The 22,414-nt window shown below is 40.4% G+C and overlaps 1 protein-coding gene across 1 annotated transcript in view; it reads left to right on the top strand.

Annotated features, from left to right (window-relative positions):
• The window catches only part of Itfg1 (integrin alpha FG-GAP repeat containing 1), a 129,925-nt gene that overhangs the window by 68,556 nt on the left and 38,955 nt on the right, over positions 1 to 22,414 (top strand). The window contains exons 9-10 of the mRNA XM_051169049.1: positions 4,868 to 4,962; positions 7,357 to 7,529. Coding sequence (XP_051025006.1) covers positions 4,868 to 4,962; positions 7,357 to 7,529 — 268 coding nt within the window. The remainder of the gene's footprint in view (positions 1 to 4,867; positions 4,963 to 7,356; positions 7,530 to 22,414) is intronic.

Raw genomic sequence — 22,414 nt, 5'->3', positions numbered from 1 at the left:
CTTAATTAGAAAGTATCAGTAACATGGGCAGAATCTAGAATTTAGGATATGCAAATGTTTATTTACTTCTCTTTCATATTAATAATTCTTTCATATCAAGAACTATTTTATAAGAATGTTTTTATAAGCCAGGTAGAGTGGTGAATGCTATAAACTAAACCACATAGGCTGAGTCAAGAAAACCACTTGAGCCAAGTTTAAGACTAACCTGGACAACAGATAGAGAACCCCATCTCTAGGGATGTGAGAGAGTGATGTGTATGTGTTTCAAGTGATCTTTCCAAATCTCTCTGAGGTGAGAAATATTATTTATTCCACTATGCAGTTGAGTGGTAGAGATTCATAGGCTAAGAAGCATGCTCAGGGGCCAGGATGGAAGTGGCAGAGACAAGAAAGGAGGCTTGGTCCTGTGTCTGCAGTGTTTCCACATATCTTGTACTTCATGTACTTTCCTCCTTTCTAGTTCCTAAGGTATGTGACTTCCGTCCTCAGTGATAACAACTGTGTGACTTAGGGTTTCATTGCTGTGAAGAGACACTATGACCACAGCAGCAACTCTTATAAAGGAAAGCACTTAATTATGGCTCTCCAAGTTTCAGAGGTTTAGTTCACTATTGTCATGGTGGGAAGCATGGTGGCATGCAGGCAGACATGGTACTGGAGAAGGAGCTGGAGATGCAGGCAACAGGAAGAGAGCATCCCAGTGGTCATGGCTTGAGCTTCTGAGACCTCAAAGCCCACACTCCCTAGTGATGCACTTCCTCCATCTGTGCCGCACCTGCTCCAACAGGGCCACGCCTCCTAATAGTGCCACTCCCTATGGGCCTATGGGGACCATTTTTATTCACACCACCACAGCAACCAGCAGCGAACTTGGGCTGTGTAAGATTTGAAGGGTTTTAAGCCATATCTAGTATTTTGATGGTTTTCTTCTGCCCCTTACATCTATAATGGCTTTACTCTTAGAAAAGATTTTATATAACCATTTTCCTAAATTACCTACTTCAAAACATGATACACATGTAGTTCTTGAAGGTGTCTTTATTTGTTTATAGATTCTGGGGGAAAATCAAACCAAACGGAAGTGGTTCTGTTACAGAATTCACTAAATGTGGATTTGTCTTGGCATGAGATTGCCATTTTGAAGGATTCTATTATCAAGTATTACTTTCTCATCAAAGTAAATTGATTCCATTAATAAGTTTCTATGACATATCGTGAGGCTCCTAAAATGAAACTAACTCCTTCATTTCCCTTTGAGTTGAGTCAGGTTCTTAGCTCTGGCTCACTTCACAGTAGCCCTGTTTTCCCCTTTGGTTTAAGTCTGCATGTGAAGCGTCCACTGTTGTCTCTCCCACGTGTCAGTTCAGTGTCTGTGCCACTGTACCTGGCTTCTCCATGGTGTCTGGGCTTGAACTCTTGTCCTCAGGCTTTCACAGCAGCCCTGCCCAACAGAGCCACCTCTTCAGCCCCTGCTTTGTGGTTTTGTGGATGATTAAAGAGGTCATCCCCATCTTCTGTCCTTAGGGCTTCTGCTGAGCGTGACTAGTTTAAGCAGTTCTCATTCATGGCAGTCGCTTCTCTCTTAAGGTAGTTTGACGAGGCAGGTGCTGACTCACTGTGGTGTCTACTCACCTGGCCTCATTCTCTGTTCTTCCTGGTCATCACACTAGTGTCAGCTGTGCTGTCTCCAGGGTCACCAGTTGTCTGACCTGTTCATCTCTGCCATGGACCCTCTCACACGCTCTTGTCAACTTTTTGTTTCGTGCATTGTGCTCTTCCTTTCCAGATTTTAGTGTTGTTTTGTAATATCTATATCGATGCCATCTTATTCATATGTCATTTTCTGGGTAGCTCCTCGTCCATGGTCATGTTTCCTTTGCTTTTGAACTTCTTTTGGATCATGTTTTTAAGATTTTAGTTGGATAAGCTTAGTAGGAAGTCTTCCACCAAGGTGTCCTGCAATTTAATTGGCATCAGTGAAGAGACGATTTCTCTTGTTCTCTGTGTGCTCTGTGCTTCTGATGCTGACGCTCTTGTTCTAGATCGGACATTTCACTATTACAGCCTAGCAGTGGTAGTGACCAATTCTCATCTTTTCCAGGGTTTGTTGCTTTTTTGATGATTTGTACTAGTCTATTTGGTAATTTTCTTAAGTGTTTTCTTTTCACGTGAAGCCACTGGTCTCTTGTTTTTTCACTTCAAATTTATCTAATGTTTTCATAGAGGTTTCCTGGAATATCAAGGGTTAAACCAAGCAGAAATATAGACAGCCAAATGTTCAGACTGTCACTGTGCTATGCCATTCGTACACATTTGTGCTGAGAAGGGGAACAGACGTAGGTGAAACTTGAGTATTTGAAAGCTAGATAAGTGTGGGCCAGCAGGCAGTGTCCTCCATGGCCTCTCCTTCAGTCCTGCCTCCCTCACTGCTGGGCTGTGACCTGTGTGCGGAAATAAGCACACTTCTCCCCAAGTTGTTTCTGGTCAGTTCTGTAATGGGTGCTCTGCAGCTACAGGATGGCCTGTAAATGTCTGTCAAATACATTTGGTCTGATATCATTTCATTCAAACTGTGTTTATTTTCTGTCAGAATGACTTGTCAGCTAGTAGAAGTGGGATATTTGCATTTTAAGTATAAAAAAGAACCCCCTTATGGAAATTAGACAAAAATTAAAAGCATGTAATGATTGAAGCAGCACTTTTTCATTTTTGTCATTTACATAATAGATTAGAATAAAACTGTACTGAGTCATTCATTGTTAGGTTATTTGGACTTGCAGCAGCTCGGTGCTAGTGCATCAGTTGTGAAGAGAGTACATGGAGATATTTCCCATACAGTCTAGCAGGATGCCACGGATGAGCCCGCTACAAAGGGAGCAACATCACGCTCTCTAAAACACACAGCAACCAGGGGCTGGAGAAATGGCGCAGCAGTTTAAGGTATATACTGCTCTTACAGGGAACCTGAGTTCAGCTCCCCACACCCACATCAGACAGTTCATAACTGCCTGCAACTCTAGCTCCAGGTGATCTGACACCTTCTTCCGACCTCCATCGGTACCTGAACCTACATGAACATACCACACACAGACACAAGTGTGCATAATTTGTTTATTTGTTTGTTTATTCTTTTTACACATCACATCCTGACCACAGCTCTCCCTCCTCTCCTCCTAATCTCCCCCACCCACATCCCCTCTCAGGCAGATCCACTCCTCCTCCATTTCCCTTCAGGAAAGAGCAGGCCTCCTGGGGGCAGACATGACACAACAAGCTACAGGAAGAGTAAGCACATACCCTCATATCAAACATATACATAATTTTTTTTAATTTTTAAACATTTTAAAAACAGACATTTCAAGGTAGCCAACTTCTATAGAATACACTGCAAATCATATGCTATATGTATTTATAAGGGTGCCACTGTTGCCACCCTGTAGATGAGAACGAAGAAGAGCAGGGGAAGATGCCGCCTAACACTTACTGCCTCTTCATGGTTTCAAAAATAAACATGCTTTTTATTGAGGTCAGACTCCATTGGCTACATCTTCATCCCATGCAGCCTGGCTTTTTTTCCTTAGAATGGCCGGTGAGGTCTACAAGCCTCTTTTAATCCTGTGCTTCTCTTCATGCAGCTCTGTACAGTGGCAGCTGTGTCTGAGTGATAACCCTTTGATTTCCATCTAGCTGTAAATACTACACTGCGCCCAAGTGTAATGACAGAGTAGATCATAGCAAGTAAACCAGTGCTTAATGGAGCTCCAAAGGTGCCCCAAATTTAAAAGTTAAATTACTCCTCCAATCACAAACATACTTAGCTCTAAGCCCTCAAGCTCTCTGACCTCAGTGGGGTCCTCATATATAAGAGGCATCAAAAGAAAGGATCTCAGGGCCTTGGCGTATCTGTCTCAGAAGGGATGCACAGAATAGCGTCACTCTGCTGAAACTCCAGTCAGGTGTAAGGAACCCTTCCAGGCAGCCTGATGTTACCTATAAAGTCCACACGCAAGAGCTGTGCAGTCTTTTCCCCCTGCATTTAAATGTCTCTAAATGTTTTAGGCGAGTTAACATTTATGTTTTGGGCACACTTATCCTGTGTGCATGGGAGTTGAACACAGCAGTGAGTGTATCCCCTCCATTTGTGTCTTTATTGATGAAAATATGTGCAAGTTTTGAGAAGCCAAAGTACAGGAAACCTTGTAACTCACGAGGGTGAAGTTTATGCTGCAGAAAAGGCACTTAAAGCTACCTACCTGTAAGTACCCTGTATTTTAAATTGGCTGTATAATGACGGGTGGACACATTTGTTTCTTCTCTCTCATCAGAGATAATTGTGTATAGAATAAGAAACTACCTCCAAAAAATTTGATTATTTGGCATTGGTCTTGTAGCTCAAAGGTGGAGGCACTTGCCTCATATGTGCAAGCACCTGAGAGCAAACCCCAAAATGTCATAACAGTAAAAAAATAAAAATAAAAATAAAATAAAATAATAATAATAATAATAATGAGGACAAGGAGAAGCCTAAGTAAGTTCTAGAATGATTTTAAACCAGGCTTAATTCTAATAATTATATATACTCTCTAACCACAACGAAGCCTGCAACTTAAAACAAGATTCATAAGATGTTCTCAATTCAAACCAAGATTCATTGAAATAAAATAAAGCAAAAGACAGTCTAAATAATAAGTGACAAGGACCTGAGTGATGTTTTTCAATTGATTCACCTTCATTATAAAGCCATGTGTGAAGTTGTTTGGTTCTATTCACACTGTAGGATCATTTAACAAATAGGAACTTTAACTATCACGCGTGCACACTTTATTCTGCACTGTTAGTGGACTCCTGACGTTTCTCTTGGCAGATGGAGATGGGCACATGGATCACTTGCTGCCAGGCTGTGAAGATAAAGACTGTCAGAAAAGTGCCATATATTTAATGAGATCTGGAACAGGGCAGGTATGTCGCCTTTGGGGACGCTATGAACAGTGGTACATGCTTGAAAATCTTGAAAGTTAGAAAATATGTTTAAAGAAGCAGAACAGAATGAAATGCAAAATGACATTATAGAATTCTTCAGTTTCCCTAAGTAAAGTACATTTAAATCTTTCTTTCACTGGTAGAAAATGTTGCTATGTTGATTTTTGGTGAAGAAAACCCATTCTAGATCCCATAGTTAAATGAAATGTAGCATTTTAGATGCCAGCAATATAGAAAGCACACTATAATAAAAACTTACGTGGAAGATATTCCATCCCAGAGCCAGTTCTGTTCTTGTTTCTGTGTGCAGACCCATTTCATTTTCTCATGCAGACTTGTTGCCTGTTGCTTAATAATGTAGAATCATGAGAGTCGTGATGGAGGGTTAATATGGAAACAATAGGTTATGACACTTTTCGAGTTCATCAGCTTCATTTTCTTAGGAGGGTTAATAAATAATAGGCTATCATGCTGACTTTTATAGTAGAACACATCACATTTTATATTCACTTAATAAATCAAATCTTTATACATTTAGTATTTTAAAAATAATACTATTTTTACTATTATAAGTTTTATTATTTTATTATCCTTGACTATATTTGTATAGTTGTGAATCATTTAATACATTAGGTCAGGAAACTTCCCATCATTGGTTCATAGGTATAAAAATCTGTGATTCAACCTGTTAAATGACACACTACAATAAGAATATTTTTAAAATAATATAGTTACCTCACACTAAGAAGACAAATGGCACAGTTCTTTGATGAGTGTTACAGACGCCACATTGAGTAAAAAACATTTTGTTTTTAAAACATAATACAATATCTTTATGGAAACACTTTAGCTACCATGGATTTACCCCTCATTCATAAACTGTTGACTGCTTCAGTTTTTTTTGTTTGTTTGTTTTTGTTTTTTTGTTGTTTTGTTTTTTTGTTTTGTTTTGTTTTGTTTTTTTGTTTTGTTTTTGGCTTATTTTGGGTTTTGTTGTTTGTTTTTCATTGGGTTTTTTGGTTTTGGTTTTGGTTTTTTTTTGGTTTTTTTCTTGGTTTTGTTTTTCTTTTGTTTTTTTGGTTTTGTTTTGTTTTGTTTTGAGGTTTTGTTTTGTTTGAGCTAGAGTCTCTCTGTGTAGCTCTGGATATGATGGAACTCACTAGATTGATCAGACTGGCCTTGAACTCATAGAGATCGGCCTGTCTCTGCCTCCTAAGCACTAGGATTAAGGGCATGCAACACCACGCTGGACCCTGCTTCAGAAATTTGAAACAACTTAGTGTTTTGTGAAATTTCTAGTCTTTTTTCAAAATGGAACTGTTTTGGTTTTGGTTTTCCAATATCATGTGAAATTATTTAAATGTTTGAGGTTTTTTGTTAGTCGGTCATTGGTTGGTTGGTCTCTTCCTCCACCCACCCCCAACAGTGTTTCTCTCTGTAGCCTTGGCTATCCTGGAACTCACTCTATAGACCAGGCTGGCCTTGAGATCCACCTGCCACTGCCTCCTGAGTCTTGTGGTTAAAGACGTCCACTGCCACCACCCAGTTTAAATATTGTTTTTTTTCAAGTTTGCAAAATAAAAAGTAATATTTTTCCTTAAATGAATTTATTCAATGTCTCTATCATTAAGGATTCCCCATCCCCGTGGCAAATTACACTTTCTTAGGAAAATTTGGATGATCTCCTTTCTTTCCTAGACCTTTTTTAAAGAAGCTCTTTTTCATATACTGTAGTTTGCAGTAATCAAGTTTAATCGTTTGCTTGTAAGGGGGAAATAATGAATGTGCAGGCATGTTTAGCCACCTGCCATTTAAAGTGCCTTCTCCACGTAAGTCATGTCCAGGTTCGGTGTTGACATGGTGACTCTTAAGGGAGCATGGCACATCTGTAGTGTTAATGCTGTGATTTCTACTCCTCAGATTTTAGTCTATATCAGTTTATCAAAGGATGAACAGACTTGTGCAATCAGAAGGGGAGGAAAGAAGCTCACTTAAAGTCAGCCTAGTCTGCTCTGTTCTCTTTAGCGTCATCAACGTAGACTATGAAGGCTTACTAGGTCTTTTGCTTCCAGCTCACTCTCCTTGTCTTGCAATGCCTGTCAGGTGAGGACAGAGCTTGTTCATTCATAAGGTTGAATGCTGCTTGTGAGGGACCTATGGCTCTGTGTGCTGTTCATAAAAGATGCTCATGGCAAAGCCTACAGATACCAGTTCTCTCAGGGTTTCACATACGTCAAAGCAAATGGCTGCCTGCCGTTCTGTAAGGATGAAGCAAAGTGGCGCTATCTCTACATGTTTAATGGTTCGCTCCTTTTGCAAACGGTGAGTTTTTCTAAAGGGGTATGATTAATCCTTGTTTTTCTTTATCCTTAGTGGGTCCCTGTGCTGCAGGATTTCAGCAGCAAGGGGACACTGTGGGGCTTTGTGCCCTTTGTGCATGAAGAACAGCCAACTGCGATTCCAATTCCACTCACCCTTCATGTTGGAGACTACAACATGGACGGATACCCAGATGCTCTTGCCATATTAAAGAATACATCAGGAAGGTATGGCGAGTAAATTGCATGGCAGACACTGGTAAAATGTCCTTTCACAGCAACTGTGACTGACAATGCTTAATCTGGTTCAGTCTCTTCAAGGAGGAGTTGATGTCTTAGCCCATGGTTCATTGTATGATCTGTGAGCTCATCCCATGGTTTAGAAAATATTATTTTTACAAATTCATTTTCTGTAGAGGAAAAAAATGGAACTTTCACTATGAAATGAAAAGTTATTTTTCATTCAGCAAAACATGATCTTTAAAAGGTCAATCTTTTTTTCTAAAGATGAATGACAGTACATTTGGGGACTGAAGATTGGTGGTTAAGAACTGATTCTAGACTTCAGTTTTACCCAGCACTATCCGGGTGGCCTGGCACAGGTCTCCTAAACTCAGAAAGCATGAAAGGACAGTAATAAGTATACCTCTGGCATAATGGAGGTAAAAGGAAATGTGTGAGCCATTTAGAAAGATAGTCTGCACATGCCAATGCTATTTTAGGTAAATATTACCTTATGGTTACTTTGTTTTTTAAAAGCATCAGAATTCCCAACAGAATTATTGACACAATTTATGTATATATGAGGTACTTAAGTATGTTCATAATATAGCCAGTAATTTGGACACTGTGGCAGCTTATTTTAAAAAATACTAAAAGATAAGCTGAAATTCATAATTAGCCCAGTGTCGCCAGACTCCACGAACCTGGCTACCCCTGAGCCGCTCTGGTTTTGTTCATCTTACAACCAGTTGTGTTCCTTGAGAGGCAGTCTTTCCTGTGCCACTTAGAGAACACCATCTCCCGTTTACTTGGACGCACCCTGAGTGAGCATCTCTACGGCATTTCAGAAAAGTATGAGTAATCTGAACTTAAATTCACTACAGACCTTAACTTTATGTGTATGGCCAAATAAACCAACAAGTGAGCCCTGTCTTGAGTGCCACTCTTTTTAGCAATGCAGTGGCTGACAGTGTGCTACCTGGAAGGTGTTGCTACAGGATCGCAGAGTCCAGGGTAGCCTGGAATGTGTAGCAAGAACTGTGCTTTTTGAAAGGAAGAACAAAAAGTATAAAGTCTTAAAAAAACAAAACATAAAGTTGATTTATTATGAACATAGCTGTGTTCACAAAAATAATACATCTTAAATTTATTTAGGCCTGGTTTCTCATCCTTAGAAGAGCATCCAAAGGATTTATATTTTTCTGTAAAAGTTCTTTGGCAAATGTTCTGTTTTAAGCTTTATTTAACGTGCATTCTTTAACTTTTGGGTTGTAATGATGGTATCCACAGCTGATTGGCAAACACTGAACTTATAGCAAGAAGCCCTAATTTCCAAGGCAGACATAGAAAATGATTTTGATTTGTTTTATTTTGTTTTGTTTTTATGTCTAGTCCAGGCATTGTGGTACACACTCCGCCCCAAAAGGCTGTGGCAGAGGGAACTTGAGTCTAAGACTAGTAGGGAGAGCCAATCTCTAAAAACAAAAACAAAAAGTCTAGATAGTTTTATAAATGCAACTACTAGGAGCCCAGAGTTTAGTTTCTCATTTGTTCCTTTAGCCTAGGTGAGACTTGACAGGTAAACATCATTGTATCTCAGTGTCAGTTGAATCACTAGTTGAGAAATACTCTAATTCTGCATTAAAGGGTCCTGGAAATACAGAATAAGAAAAGGCATGCTGTGTATTTAAATCATACCATACCTGGATTTACTTTTGTTTAAAGGTTGTTTATAACTCCCCTGGCTTCAAGATTGGCAATGTTGTAAGCACCGAATTTCCAAGGATTACCACCTCGAGTACAGATTTCCTTTTGCCTGTAAATCAGATAGGGAGCAACCAGAGTAGATGAGTTCTCATGAAAGGATATTTTAAGACCATGTTCACTCTGGTTTGTGCTTTTTTATTGGTTTTGTCTTAAGAACAGGGTAGGTGCAGTCTCTGCACTCAAGAAATAGAGGCAGGAAGAGCAGGGGCTCAGGGCCGGCCATGGCTACCCAGTGAGTTTGAAGCCAGCCTGTATACATGAAATTTTGTCTCCAAAAACTCTTTATTCTTTATCATTGTTATAGGATTTATTTTAAGTTTTATTATATAATTATTGGAATTGATAAAGCTTCCTGGACCTCACTGGGCTTTTATTGGAAAACAAAACCTATAAGTAGCAAAGAAAGCAAAATCTAATACTCAAAAATGAGAACATCTAAAGTCTGTTAAATTCCACAAGTGGCCAACTAGAATATAGCGCCTGGGAGCCATCCAGGCGACCATGGGCAGAGGCACTGCTGCCAAGGCTGGTGACCATTGAGAGTCCTAGGAGATGGCAAGCCAACAACTAGAAACTGAGACTGCCAAGGTCATGATTACTGCCGACTTCTGGCAGCAGAGCCGGCTAACTAACCCGCCAATTGTAATCTTCATTTTTATCTGCTACGTTATTAATTAGTGTAGCTTTATGTTGATAACTCTATCTCAGCAAGAGAAGGGATCTTAGATTGCACATATTCTTTTTGAAGGTTGAGAAGGTTTATACCATAAAGTCCTACATTCATACCATGAAGTCCTGTTTTCACTATGAGGAATATCAGATCTTTTTCATCATTTAAAAGATCACATTTCTAATTTTACATTTAGTAATGTCAGTCGCTCATTATAGTTTTTGTGTGAAGTAAAATTTTCTTCTCCCCCCCCCCCCCCGTGGATATGGGAAATATACAAGCTTCCTAGCCTGCAACAGAATATTACACAGTAAGACTCTCATGCATGTTCTTCCTGGCCCTTTGCTGGTTGTTTGGCAAACTGATCATGGCAGCTATGTCATATGCCATGCTCATGTTTCTACCTGCTCCAGGGTTAGAAGAAGAAGAGCCTGCTTTTAATATTGTAGCCCAAGTTATTAACTCTTTGTTGCAGGCATCATAAAACAAAAACGTATCTTAAGGAACTGTTAAAATCACAGCCTAAATCAAGAATGTTACCGCTCCCCTAGTTCTCTACCTGTGAGTCACTCCCAGCTGCAGGCAGGCTTTTTGCCTGCTTGTTTGGGTTCCTATACTTACCATGCTTCTCCACCCCAGTCTCTTCCAAGCCCCCGGCATTAGGTAGCCTAGAACGAGGGTGAGAGGGGAAAGAGGATGGAGACCTCTTTTGACTACTTCCTGCTGATTAGGGGCTTTGGTTTCCTTGGGAAAGTCTGACCTTTGCTGTCAGAATGTTCAATTTCTTCTAATTTCTTTGCATGACCGCTTGACAAACCACAATCACCACCAACCAGCCAACACTGACCTCTCCTCTCAGGGCCCTAGCATTTGTATATCCTCTGAAAAGTTCCCAGAATCCCAAACACTTGCAGGAACTATCTGCAGCTGGCAACCCACGCCCCTCCTGGAGCACTAGACACATCCTAGTTAGCAGCTGTGGACATCTGAAGCCACCCATATCCCTGTTCACATACCATAACTGGGTTTTAAAGAGACCAAAATTCTCACTCCACCTAATGATGACCTTGCTGACTGAGTTTCCCAATTTGTTCTACAACTATTTACACAGTTTCAAGATTCAGTAGTTTCTTGGATTATCATTATAAACTGTGTCTTTCATTCTTTTTTTAAATGTATGTTATCTTCCTGAGGAAGGAAGGCTAGAGGTACGGCTGAGCAGCTAGGAGCACTTGCTGTTCTCACAGAGGACCTGGATTTGGTTCCAGAGACCACATGGTGGCTCATAACTGCCTGTAACTCTGATTTCAGGGACCCAGTGCTCTCTTCTGGCTTCCATGGTCACTAGGCATGTAATGCATATACATATGTGCAGCCAGAAGTCCCATACACATGAAATAAAAATAAATAAGTCTTTAAGTAATGTTTATATGATTTTCTGGGTGAATTCTCAAGTAGCTATTTAAGAAAGTCTCCATTTTCTGAGCTCTTCCCAGTCTTAAAAAATCATTTTATTTTTAACACTCTCGTCTTCTATTAGAAAATCTTGTGCTAATGTGAACTCTGGTGCATATCATCTCCTGTCTTCTGAGTAAGATCCTGAACTGGTACTTCACCCAAGGGTTGTCAGATACTGTTTTGGGTCCAATTATATATCTCACAAAAATGTTGTTCTTTAAAAAACAAAAAACAAACAAACAAACAAAAAAAAACTTCTGTTCATTTTTCTTTAAATTCACATTAGATAGAGCTTCTTGATGTATTCTGCTTTTTCCTGCCCCTACACTGACATTGTTTGCCTCTTTTCTTTTTCACTGTGTTCTAGAAAAGTGTCTTTACTCAACTCAGTAACAATTTTGATTACAAAAAATGACTAAGACAGAATGGGCTTTATTCTCTTGTATTTAGTGATTGTGTCAGCATCTTGCCTCCTCCCTCCCCACTTACCTGCCCTCTTATCTCCTCAGCCCTTTGTTTTTGTGTGTGCTCAGGATCAAACCTCCAGAATTCAGTCAGCTTTTAAATTTCATTCCCACCTCATACCTCACCTCTTGAAGTGCCCTCGCATTTGCTGCAGTGTATCACACTTGAACTTCATAAAACAGCGAGCAGCTGGTGTGCTTTTGTTTGTCTCAATGGGCCTGTGATGTTTAGTTTTAAATGCCAACTTCACAATCTAGAGTAATCTGAGAAGAGACTCTCAGCTGAGGAATTATCTAGGTCAAGTTGGCCTGTGGGCAAACCTGTGAAGGACTGGTTAGAAGGACCCAGCCTGCTGGGCTGCGTCATTCCCTACCCAGAGGATCCCTGCCTGTGTAAGGACAGTTAGGTGGAAGCAAACAGGCAGCATGGACCTATGCTGAGCGCCTCTCTCTGCTCCTGACTGTGATGTGATGTTAAGAGTGGCTTGAGTTCCTGCTTAACTTCCCTAATGATGCACTATCACCAGGAATTGTGAGACAGATAAACCCTTTGTTTTACCTAAGTTGCCTTTTGTTATGGGATTTTTATCACACCAACACAAATGAAAACAGAACAGGGAGAAACCTTTTTTTTTTTAATGTTTTTTCATACAATATATTCTGATTACAGTTCCCTTCCCCCAACTCTTCCCAGATCCTCCCCACTTCCCCAACCACCCCAAATATCTATCTATCTATCTATCTATCTATCTATCTATCTATCTATCCATCTATCTATCTATCTATCTCTCTGTCTGTCTGTCTCTCTCATTAGGATACAACTAGGGATCTATAATAATAATAATAATAATAACAACAACAACAACAACTGAATAGGGCAAAACAAACTGGGGGAAAAGAACACAAGAACACATGCAGATGTTCACACACAAGAAGAAAATTAGAAACCATGAATATAAGCAAAAGATATGTAAGGCTAAAAGACAGAGGGGAAAAAAAGAAGGGAGGGAAAGAAAAATATGCCCAGACAAAGCATTGTGAGACAAAAAAGAGAAAAGAAAACCTCTAAAAATACCATTGAGTTCATTTCGTCTTAGCCATCTACCGCTGGGCATGGGACCTGTTCTTAAGTCTGGTTTGTATGCCCAGTGAGACTCCATTGCAGAAAACTAATTTTTCCCTTGCGAGCTGTTAGCAATTGGAGATGGCTTCTAGGTTAGGGATGGGGCTTGTGCGCACTCGGCCTCTCAGCACTGGGACTCCATGCGGCCTAGACCTGGTGAGGCCTAGACCTGGTGATCGTGCTGCCACTATCTCTGAGTTCATATGCGCTTCAGCCCTGCGGTGCCTGGAAGGCCCTTTTTCCTTGGTGCTCTCCATCCCCATGGCTCTTCCATTTTTTCAGGTCCAAACCTTTGAACAATTGTGCATTACTTGGTATACAGTCACTGAAAGCAAACTATAGGAAATTTGATGATAATAGAAAGAACATAGATGTTGAAAGCCAACCACATTATTTGTGAAAAAGTGTAATGCCTCTCAGGCATAGTAGCCTCATGAGCATAACAGGGATACTATTTTGTACCTCATGAGACTGTAAGGCTCAAGGCGCCCCCTTAGTGCCTGCCTTTAATCCCAGCACTCCAGAGGCAGAGGCAGGTGGATCTCTGTGAGTTCGAGGCCAGCCTGGTCTACAAAGTCAGTCCAGGGCAACCAAGGCTACACAGAGAAACCCTGTCTCGAAAAAAACAAACAAACAAACAAAAAAAAAAAAAAAAAAAGACTGTAAGGCTCAAACCAAACAAGGTATCCTTGTAGTATACCCAGCAGTAGTCCATAAGCAGTCTAGTGAGTGGTGTGCTACCCAGCACGTAGTCTCCAAAGCCATGGCAAAGTCCCCATCTAACACTCTGTGGGAACATTGCCTAGTCCAGAGACACACATGCCTTTTCTCCACCTAGTCAGTGCAGGAAGAAGCCTGACACCCTGCTGGGACTCCGAAGAGCCATCCATGCTCCTGCACAGGAGCTGGGGCCTGTGTTAAGACTCAATCAGTCAGAATGCTCCCTCTACCTACCCTGCTTCCATGTCTTCTCAAAGACAGTGGTCCTGAGAGTTCAACCTAAGAAATGTGCCATCTCCCTAATCTTCCTCTCTGTTCTCCTGCCTTGGAAGCTGACCATGCAGAAGTCATTCTCCCCCAGCACCATTCTAATGCATGGGACTCACGCGTGCCATGATACGATTCCTTTTCTCCTCTAACCAGCAGCCAAGGGCCTAGAAAGACCTGAGACAAACTGAAATGTATATGGAATCTGAGAGCAATCAGAAATAGCGTGGGCATGGTGGCACAGTGCTTGCTTTAATCTTAGTATTCAGGAGACAGGAGGCCAGGAGCTGAAGGCCGTCCTCAGCTACATAGCATAGCTGAGACCCTGTCTCAAAGGGAAAAAGAAACAAAGAAAAGAAATAACTTATCCCTGAGTAAAACGTATGGCTGAACTATAGAGGAAGAACAGCATTTACCAAGGCCCAGACGGATTGTCTCTGGCAGAAGGTACGAACATAAAGAAAAGTAAAAGAAATAGTATGTATGACACATCTGAAATTCAGCAGAACAGTGGCCATTGGTTTTCTGACTCTTGTCATGTGACAGTAACAATACTTGACCTTTTATGTCACTTTTAACTTTGGTTCCAAGTAAGCTCCTCTCACAATGACGGTTCTGGCTATTTTCATTAGTTTTGCTTCTCCAGGATAAAGATTTCACTGAACATTTTTTGAAATGTACATGCGATTCAAGAACCTGTGTGTCCGTCTCCAGGTTTAAGACTACTTCCGTGAAATCACCTTTTCCATCAAGTGAGGAGTACTTTACTGAGGAAATTTTGTTTATTGATGAGATGTTAAACTCACTCTGTAGTTTGAAAAACAAAATTATCCTTCTATGAATTACATCAAGCACATGGTGTTTTCAAAGATGTGTATCAAAAATAGCACACTCATTCCTTTCTTGAGTCTCCAGAGAGCACAGAATTGCCGTGAGGCTGCCTCTGGGGAAGGCAAGTGTAGCTGACTTAGGAAGCGACCCGACAGGTAGCTGAAGGATGCACTGAAATGCCGACTTAGGGGGTTGGCTAATTTATGACACTATTATTATGGGAGCATTCTTCTATTTAAGCAGTGACTGCACTATACATTGCACTTGCAAATCGTATCAGAGTTTTTATCTGATTTAAAATAGTGCAAGGAAAGTATTTCCTAAGATACCTGTGTAATAACACTATCTGCTTAGGTAAGCTATATATATTCATAACTAGACATATGCTGTTCTCTATACTGTAATTTTAATACTTTTCTTCTAATTTATTAATATTTATGTTTAATTGTCTCATACCTTATTAATATAAATACATACCATAAAATGTGCACATTAAAAATATATAATTTAATGGTCTCTGTTATAATTATAGTTCTGTACCCACCCTCCTATTTACTTGTAAGTCTTATCCATTAAAGGAAATCTCATTCCTTAAGCTCTTATCTTCTAAATAGCAGGACCCACTCCCCCAACTATATGTCTCATAGATTTTCCTGCTCTATATCTGTCTCTGTATTTGTCTATTTAGAGTAAATGGAATCATAAAATATGTGACCTCTTATTGTAGATCACTACCTAGAATAACATCCAGTTATGTATTTGTTTCCTAATGCCATAGTAGCAAGTTGCTAGGAATATAGCATCTTTTTTAAAGTGTGTATTTATTCTTTTACAATTCAGGAAGTCAGAAGTCTAGAGTGACTTTTACGGGGTGTTTTTCAGGAGGTTATAAGCCCCTCAAATCCCCTGAGGTTGTCATTTCTTTACGTGCAGCCTTTTCATCTTCAGCACATAGCATCCTGATAAGAGTCAGGGCTTCCAAAATACAAAACTGTAGGAAGAATAAAGAACACAGCATTGTAAGGACTGACACAACACTGGGAGCATGCCGTATCTCTACGATGTAGAGTCAGCAAGGTGGACATCCAAGAGAGCCAGGTCCAGAGGACAGTGACATTGTGAGCTCCAGTTAAAGCCACATAGGCTCTAGAACCCAGAAGGGTCAAAGTGTCAAGCCACGTTTAAAGCCAAAAAGACTCAAGGAGGAAGAAACACCCCACTCCTACTTACATGGCCTTTTTGTCCCGTTTGGCTCTTTGAAGTTGATCTAATGTATTCTTTCCAGCCTGCTGTGCCAGATGTTCATCTCATTGAGAGACCCTCACAGAGATCTACCCAGAGCAAGTTTAGCCAAGTGCCTGGGTACCCCATGACACTGTCACGTTGACCCGTAAATTAATCTTCAATTATTCTGACCTCTGCTCCCCCCAGCCCCTCCCACTCTTGTCTTCTGTCTCCCCCCTCCTCCCAGTTTCTCCCCACCTCTCCCTACTTTACTTCATCAGGGTTCCTGTGGTCATCTGTGAGAGAATATTTTTGAGACTACTAGAACCACCCTCTGGTGTCCTGACTGTAAAATAAACCCACTCTCTGAGTAGGGTGGCCTGCACCTCAGATCTTAGTATTTGGGAGAATGAGATAAGAGAATTATGAGCTCAAGGGAGTGACTGAGACCCCAGTTACAGTTTCTATTGCTGTGAGGAGACACCAGGCCCATAACAGCTCTTATAAAGAAAACATTTCATTGGGGCTGGCTCACATTCAGAGGGTTAGTTCATTATTATCGTGGGAGGAAGTATGGCGGCATGCAGGCAGACACAGTGCTGAAGAAGGCGCCAAGGGTTCTCCATCTGGATTAGCAAGCAGCAGGGAGAGAGAGAGCCACTGGGCCTGGCTTGAGGTTCTGTAACCTGAAAGCCCACCCACAGTGATGCACTTCCTCCAACAAGACCACACTTCCTGATAGTGCCATTCCCTGTGAGCCTGTAGGGCCATTTTCATTCAAACCACCAAATTCCCCCGAATTATCAATTCATTTCATTAGCTGAAATCACATCATCCAAATAGTACCAGCTGAAAAAAAAAATGACAAATCTCATTCATTCATCTACAGTATATATGTATAGGGTTCAGATTATAACAAAAGTTTCAATAGTTATACCAAAAAATACACACTTCATCTGCGGTCCTCCTGTACTGTAGCAAGACGAATTGGTGTTGTTTCACAGCCTTGAGCTTGTCTACTAGTGTCACAATCCACAGATGGAGGCTTAGGGTGTGTAGCCTTGGAATTCGTATATCCCTGGAGGTGGACTTTCAGGGGGAAAGCTTTGCATCACTTCCTGTGTGTCTCCCACCCCCGCCCTCTCTTTTTTTTTTTTTTTTTTTTTTTTCAAGACAGGGTCTCTCTGTGTAGCCCTGGCTGTCCTGGACTCACTTTGTAGACCAGGCTGGCCTCAAACTCAGAAATCTGCCTCCCAAGTACCTTTTGTTTGATATAATTTGCTTAACATTAAATGTGTATTTCATTTGTCCTGTTCTAAGCTATTAAATTGCATCTCTGTGTTGTAGTGCCTTCTGCTTGCTTTGGGTAGTGTCTTAGTCACTGTTCAGCTCCTGTGACGAGACACCATGACCACAGCAGCTCTTACAAAGGACAGCATTTAGTTGGGCATATTAGAAAACACTGGATTAAAGCCAGATCCAAAACCAGTTGAGCAGACCCCAAACTGTGCATCTCCATGTCAAATGCTAAAGCGCTCACTCTTCAGATCCCCAACTCCTTTCAGCTTTGTTGAGTGCAACACACTTCTCTCTTTTGGACTGGTTCCACACTCAGTCAGCAACCTCCTCAGTAGGTCTCCTATGACTCCGGCATCCAGCATCTTGGAGTCTCTAACACAATCTAGGCTTTACCGTCACAGCCTCACACAGCAACCTCTCTGGGCTGCCACTCGGGGATCGCCCTGATGTGTGCCTGGCCTCAGATTCCACAATTGCTTCCTTGTATCCTTGATGTTAAAGCCAGAACAACGTGGCCAAAGCTACCAATAGAGTCAGTATTAGGCTGTCTTGAAATCTCTACCAATGCCATTAGTCCAGAACACTTCACTTTAGCTCAGGCAGACTGTTTGGACAAGGACAAAAAGCAGCCACATGCTTTGCCAAATATCTCTAGGACACTTACTAATATTCTTCTCTGAAACCTCTTGAGCCTGGCCCCACATTTCAAATTGCCCTCAGCACTGTCTTCCATGCTCCTACTAGAATGGCCCATTAAGCCCCAGAAGCATTCAGCTACTTTGCTAATCCAAAGTCCACATTCTCCAACCAGCAGTATGGTCAGGGCTGTCACAGCAATATCCCACTTGTGGTATAAACTTCTGTCTTAGTGTTCTATTGCATTGAAGAAACATGGCTGTGGCAACTCTCACAAGTGAAAGCATTTAGTGGGGTCTCGGCTACAGCTTCAGAGGTTTAGTCCGTTATGGTCGTGGTGGGGTCCATGGCAGCACAGAAGCAGACACGGTGCTGGAGAAGTAGCGGAGATGCACACCTGGATATACATCCACAGGCAGCAGGAGGAGAGAAAGCCTGGCTTGGGGTCTTGAAATCTCCAAGCCCACCCCCAGTGGCACACTTCCTCCAACAAGGACACACTTCCTAATGTTTTTCAGTAGTGCTTACTCCCTGGTGACTAAGTATTCAAACATATGAGACAGTCGGGGCCATTCTTACTCAAAACACCATAGGTTCTCAATGTATAGACAGTGATGAGCATTAAATAAGATGCCAAGTATAAGCTCTTTGCAGTTGGGTCTGGTCACAATGTTAATGCTGAGGGATATTAGCACTTACTTGATGAATTATACAAATATGTGGTGAAATGAATAATGGCTTCCCAGCGACTTCCCTGTAATGTTCCTTCAGACTTAGAAAACATGTAACCTCTATGATAAATGCCACTTATTAGAGGTGATTATGTCAATTGAGGTGGCATGGGGGAGCCTCATTTTATGTTTCTTATTTGGGCTAAATGTAGCAGGTTCCTCAAAAGAAAGAAGCTTGATGGTGGGAAGGCAGAGCATAGGGAAAAGGTTATCTGACTTGTGGCCATATGCTTTAAAAGAAAATAGAACAGCTTGTAGAAACTAAAAGAGGAGAGGAATAAATTCTTACAGGCATCACTTATTATCATGTTTATATCCCTCTAATTTCCCTTTCTTACCTTAGTGCTCCAGCTAGCGCTTAAGGCACAGTATTCAAAAGGAATGGGGATGCTTCAAGCTTTTCTCCATTGAGGATGTTATTGGCTGTGTGTTTCTCACGTATGGCTTTTATTATGTTGAGGCATCTTCTCTCTAGTCCTGCATTTTCTAGGGCTTTTATCATGAAAGTATGTTGGGTGTTTTTTTTGTTTTGTTTTGTTTTGTTTCGTTTTGCTTTTGTCAGAGGCTTTTCTGTATCTACTGAGGTCACCATGCTGCTTGTCTTTCTATCCATTGATGTGCTTTATTGCATTTATTGACTTGCATATGTTAAACCTCTCTGCATCAGGGATACAAGCAGATTGACTATGGTGGATAATATTTTTGATATATGTCTATATTCAGTTTGCAGGTGTTTTATTGAGCATTTTTTAATCTATGTTCATCAGGGAAATTGGCCTGTTTTTTTCTTTTTATTGTTGTCTTTACCTTGTTTTGGTATTAAAGCAATACTCCTTCTATGGAGTTTGTGGTTGTTCCTTCTGTTTCTTGTTGTTGTTGTTAGTAAGGATTGGCTGAAGATCTTTGGTAGAATTCTACTGTGAATCTATCTAAGCCAGGAAATTGAAAGGGTTTTTATCATTTCAATCTCATTTGTTGTGTGACTATTTGGGTTATTCATCTTTTATTTGTTTAATTTTGGTGGTTTGGCTGAACCTAGACATTTGTCTGTTTCTTTTATGATTCCTAAATTAATGGAGTACACTTTCTTCTAGTTTGTTGTGAAGTTTTCCTTGTTCACTGCCAATTTTGTTCATGTAAATCTTTAATTACTCTTCCTTTGCTTTAGTTGGTCCAGAGATCTGTAAGTCTTGTTTATCTTCTCAGTGGACCAGGACTTGCATTTGTTGCTCATCATATTGTTTCTTTGTTTCTATTTCATTAATTTCTGCTCTGAATTTTTTATTATTGGGTTTGAATTTGGTTTGTTTTGGTTTTTACAGTTGTTTGAGTTCTATTCATTAAGTCATTTATTTGTGCCCTTTCTAACAGCTTTCAGTGCATCCCAGAGTTTTTATTGTGCTGGATTTTCATTTTCATGTAGTTCAGGAATTTTTTATTTCTATCTTGATTTCTTTGATCTATTCATTATTCAGTAACATGTTATTCAATCCACATGAATTTGTATATTTGATTTGTATATTTGTATATTGATTTATGTGCTGTTGTTTTTAATAAAGTTTTATTGCATAGTGAACAGATAGGACACACTGAGTCACTTCAGTCTCTCTGACTATGTAAAGATTTGTTTTGTGTCCCGGAGTGGGGTCTATTTTAGTGAAGCTTCCATGTGTGACTTAGATAGGTGTGTATTCTTTGGTGTTTGGTGAAATGTTCTATTGATATCTGTCAAGTCCATTTGCTGAATGATGTCATGTAATTCTGGTATTTTTCTGCTTTGAGTTTCTTTGGTTGGTTGGTTGTTGGCTGGTTGGTTTTGCTGGGGTAGGGGTGGGAGGATTTGGAGGGAATGGGAGAGTGAGGGATTTCTTTGGTGTTTTTCTGTTGGGTTTTTTTTTTCCAGATGACCTGAGTATTGCAGAATGTGGGGTGTGTAAATCACCTTCTATTATTGGGTTAACAATCTGTCTTTAATTCCAGTAGTACATTTTTAATGAAATTTGGCACCCCTGCATTTGGTGACTGTATACTTAGGACAATAATGTCCTTTCAGTCCCATTGATTAGAATGAAGTATATTCCTTTTCTGTTCACATTAGTTTTAGTTTAAGTCTGTTGTTTTGTCAGAGATTAAAATAGTGACACCTACTTGCTTCTTGATCCCATTTGATGGAAGTACTCTTGCCCATCCTTTTACTCTAAGCCAGTGCCTATCTTTAAAGCAAGATGAGGTTCTTGTAGACAACGGCTAGCTTGTTTCTTGTGATGGAGAAGTTGAGGTGGCTGCTGACTGAAGGTGTTAGTGGAAATGTCCTGACCACAGTCATTGTGCTGTTGACCTTTGCTGCTCATTGTGTTCTCAGGGCTTCATCGTGTTGTAGTCATTGTGGCTTCATGTTTCTTCCCAGTCTCTTGGCTATGCTCGTTCCCTTTCTCAGCAGCCTGAAACGCTGCTTCCTGTGTTTTCTTTAGTTTGGGTTTGTTGAATATAAAGTATTTAGGCTGTTAATACTGTGGAAAGTTTTTCTTTCTCCTTCGACAATAGCTGTGATTCTCAACCTATGGGTCACAGGGGTCACCTAAGACCATCCTACATATCAGACATTTACATTATGATTAATAAAGTAGCAAAATTACAATTATGTTGGGAATCATCACAACATGAGGAAACGTATTAAAGGGTCACAGCATTACGAAGGTTGAGAACCACCAAACTATAGCATACAGTCTTTGCTGGGTGTACTAGTTTAGGCTGACTCTCATACTCTTTTCAAACTTGGAATGCATTATTCCAGCATCTTCTGGCTTTCAAAATTTCCATTGAGAAGTCAGCTGTTATTCTAAGTAATTTTACTTTATATGTGACTTGTGTTTTTTCTCTTGAAGATTTCAATACACTTTCTTCGTTACGTGTGCCTACTGCTTTAAGTATGATATGCTGTGGGGCTTCTTTTCTTTTCTGATGTATTTGGTGCTCTGTGTGCTGCTTATATATGTATGGGTGTGTCTTTCCTTAGTTTGGTGAAGTTCTCTTCTCAGACCTTGTTGAAGATCGGGTCTGTGCCTTTGACCTGGGATTCTTCTCCCTTACTAATGTCTGTAACATTTCCTCTATGTTCCTTTACACTGTGTTTCTAAGTCTTCATATCCCTTGCTTGTTTTGTCTAGCTCCTCTATACTTTTTGTCAAGCCTTCATATTCTGTCTTCTGCTTGATTGATTTTGCTTGTAAGGCTTTCCTTTGAGTTGTCCAGTTGGGCTATTGCTTATCTTTATTGGATTCTGTTCCTAAGTTCTGGTTGTCTTCACCATTGCCATCAGCTTTACGTTTGTGTTATCTTAGGCATCACTGGAGCATTTATTCTCCCTAAGCCCTCTCTCTGTAATTTCATTGAGCTGTTTCTTTGTGTCTTCTTTAAACTCCTTTAACTTTTTGATGAAGTTTATGATTGTTCTTTTAAATTCTGTGTTGCAGGGCTCATCGAGGTATCTCATCAGCAGGTATTTTAAGGACTGGTGGATTTGGAGGAGGAGATACTGTCTTGTTCTTTCATATTGTCTATTTTTGCAATGAGATCTGGACTTACAGACTTCTTTTGCTAGTTGTGTGTCTGATTTACACAGAGTAGGTTGAGGCAGAGTAGTTTATGTGCCTGTCAAGTTCGACCTGGAAGTTGGATCTTACTTCGGCAAAATAAAGTCT

Source organism: Acomys russatus, chromosome 26 (genome assembly GCF_903995435.1).
Source record: "Acomys russatus chromosome 26, mAcoRus1.1, whole genome shotgun sequence".
NCBI lineage: Eukaryota > Metazoa > Chordata > Mammalia > Rodentia > Muridae > Acomys > Acomys russatus.
Note: the sequence above shows the minus strand (reverse complement) of the source record. Positions and strands in the feature narration are given on the sequence as shown.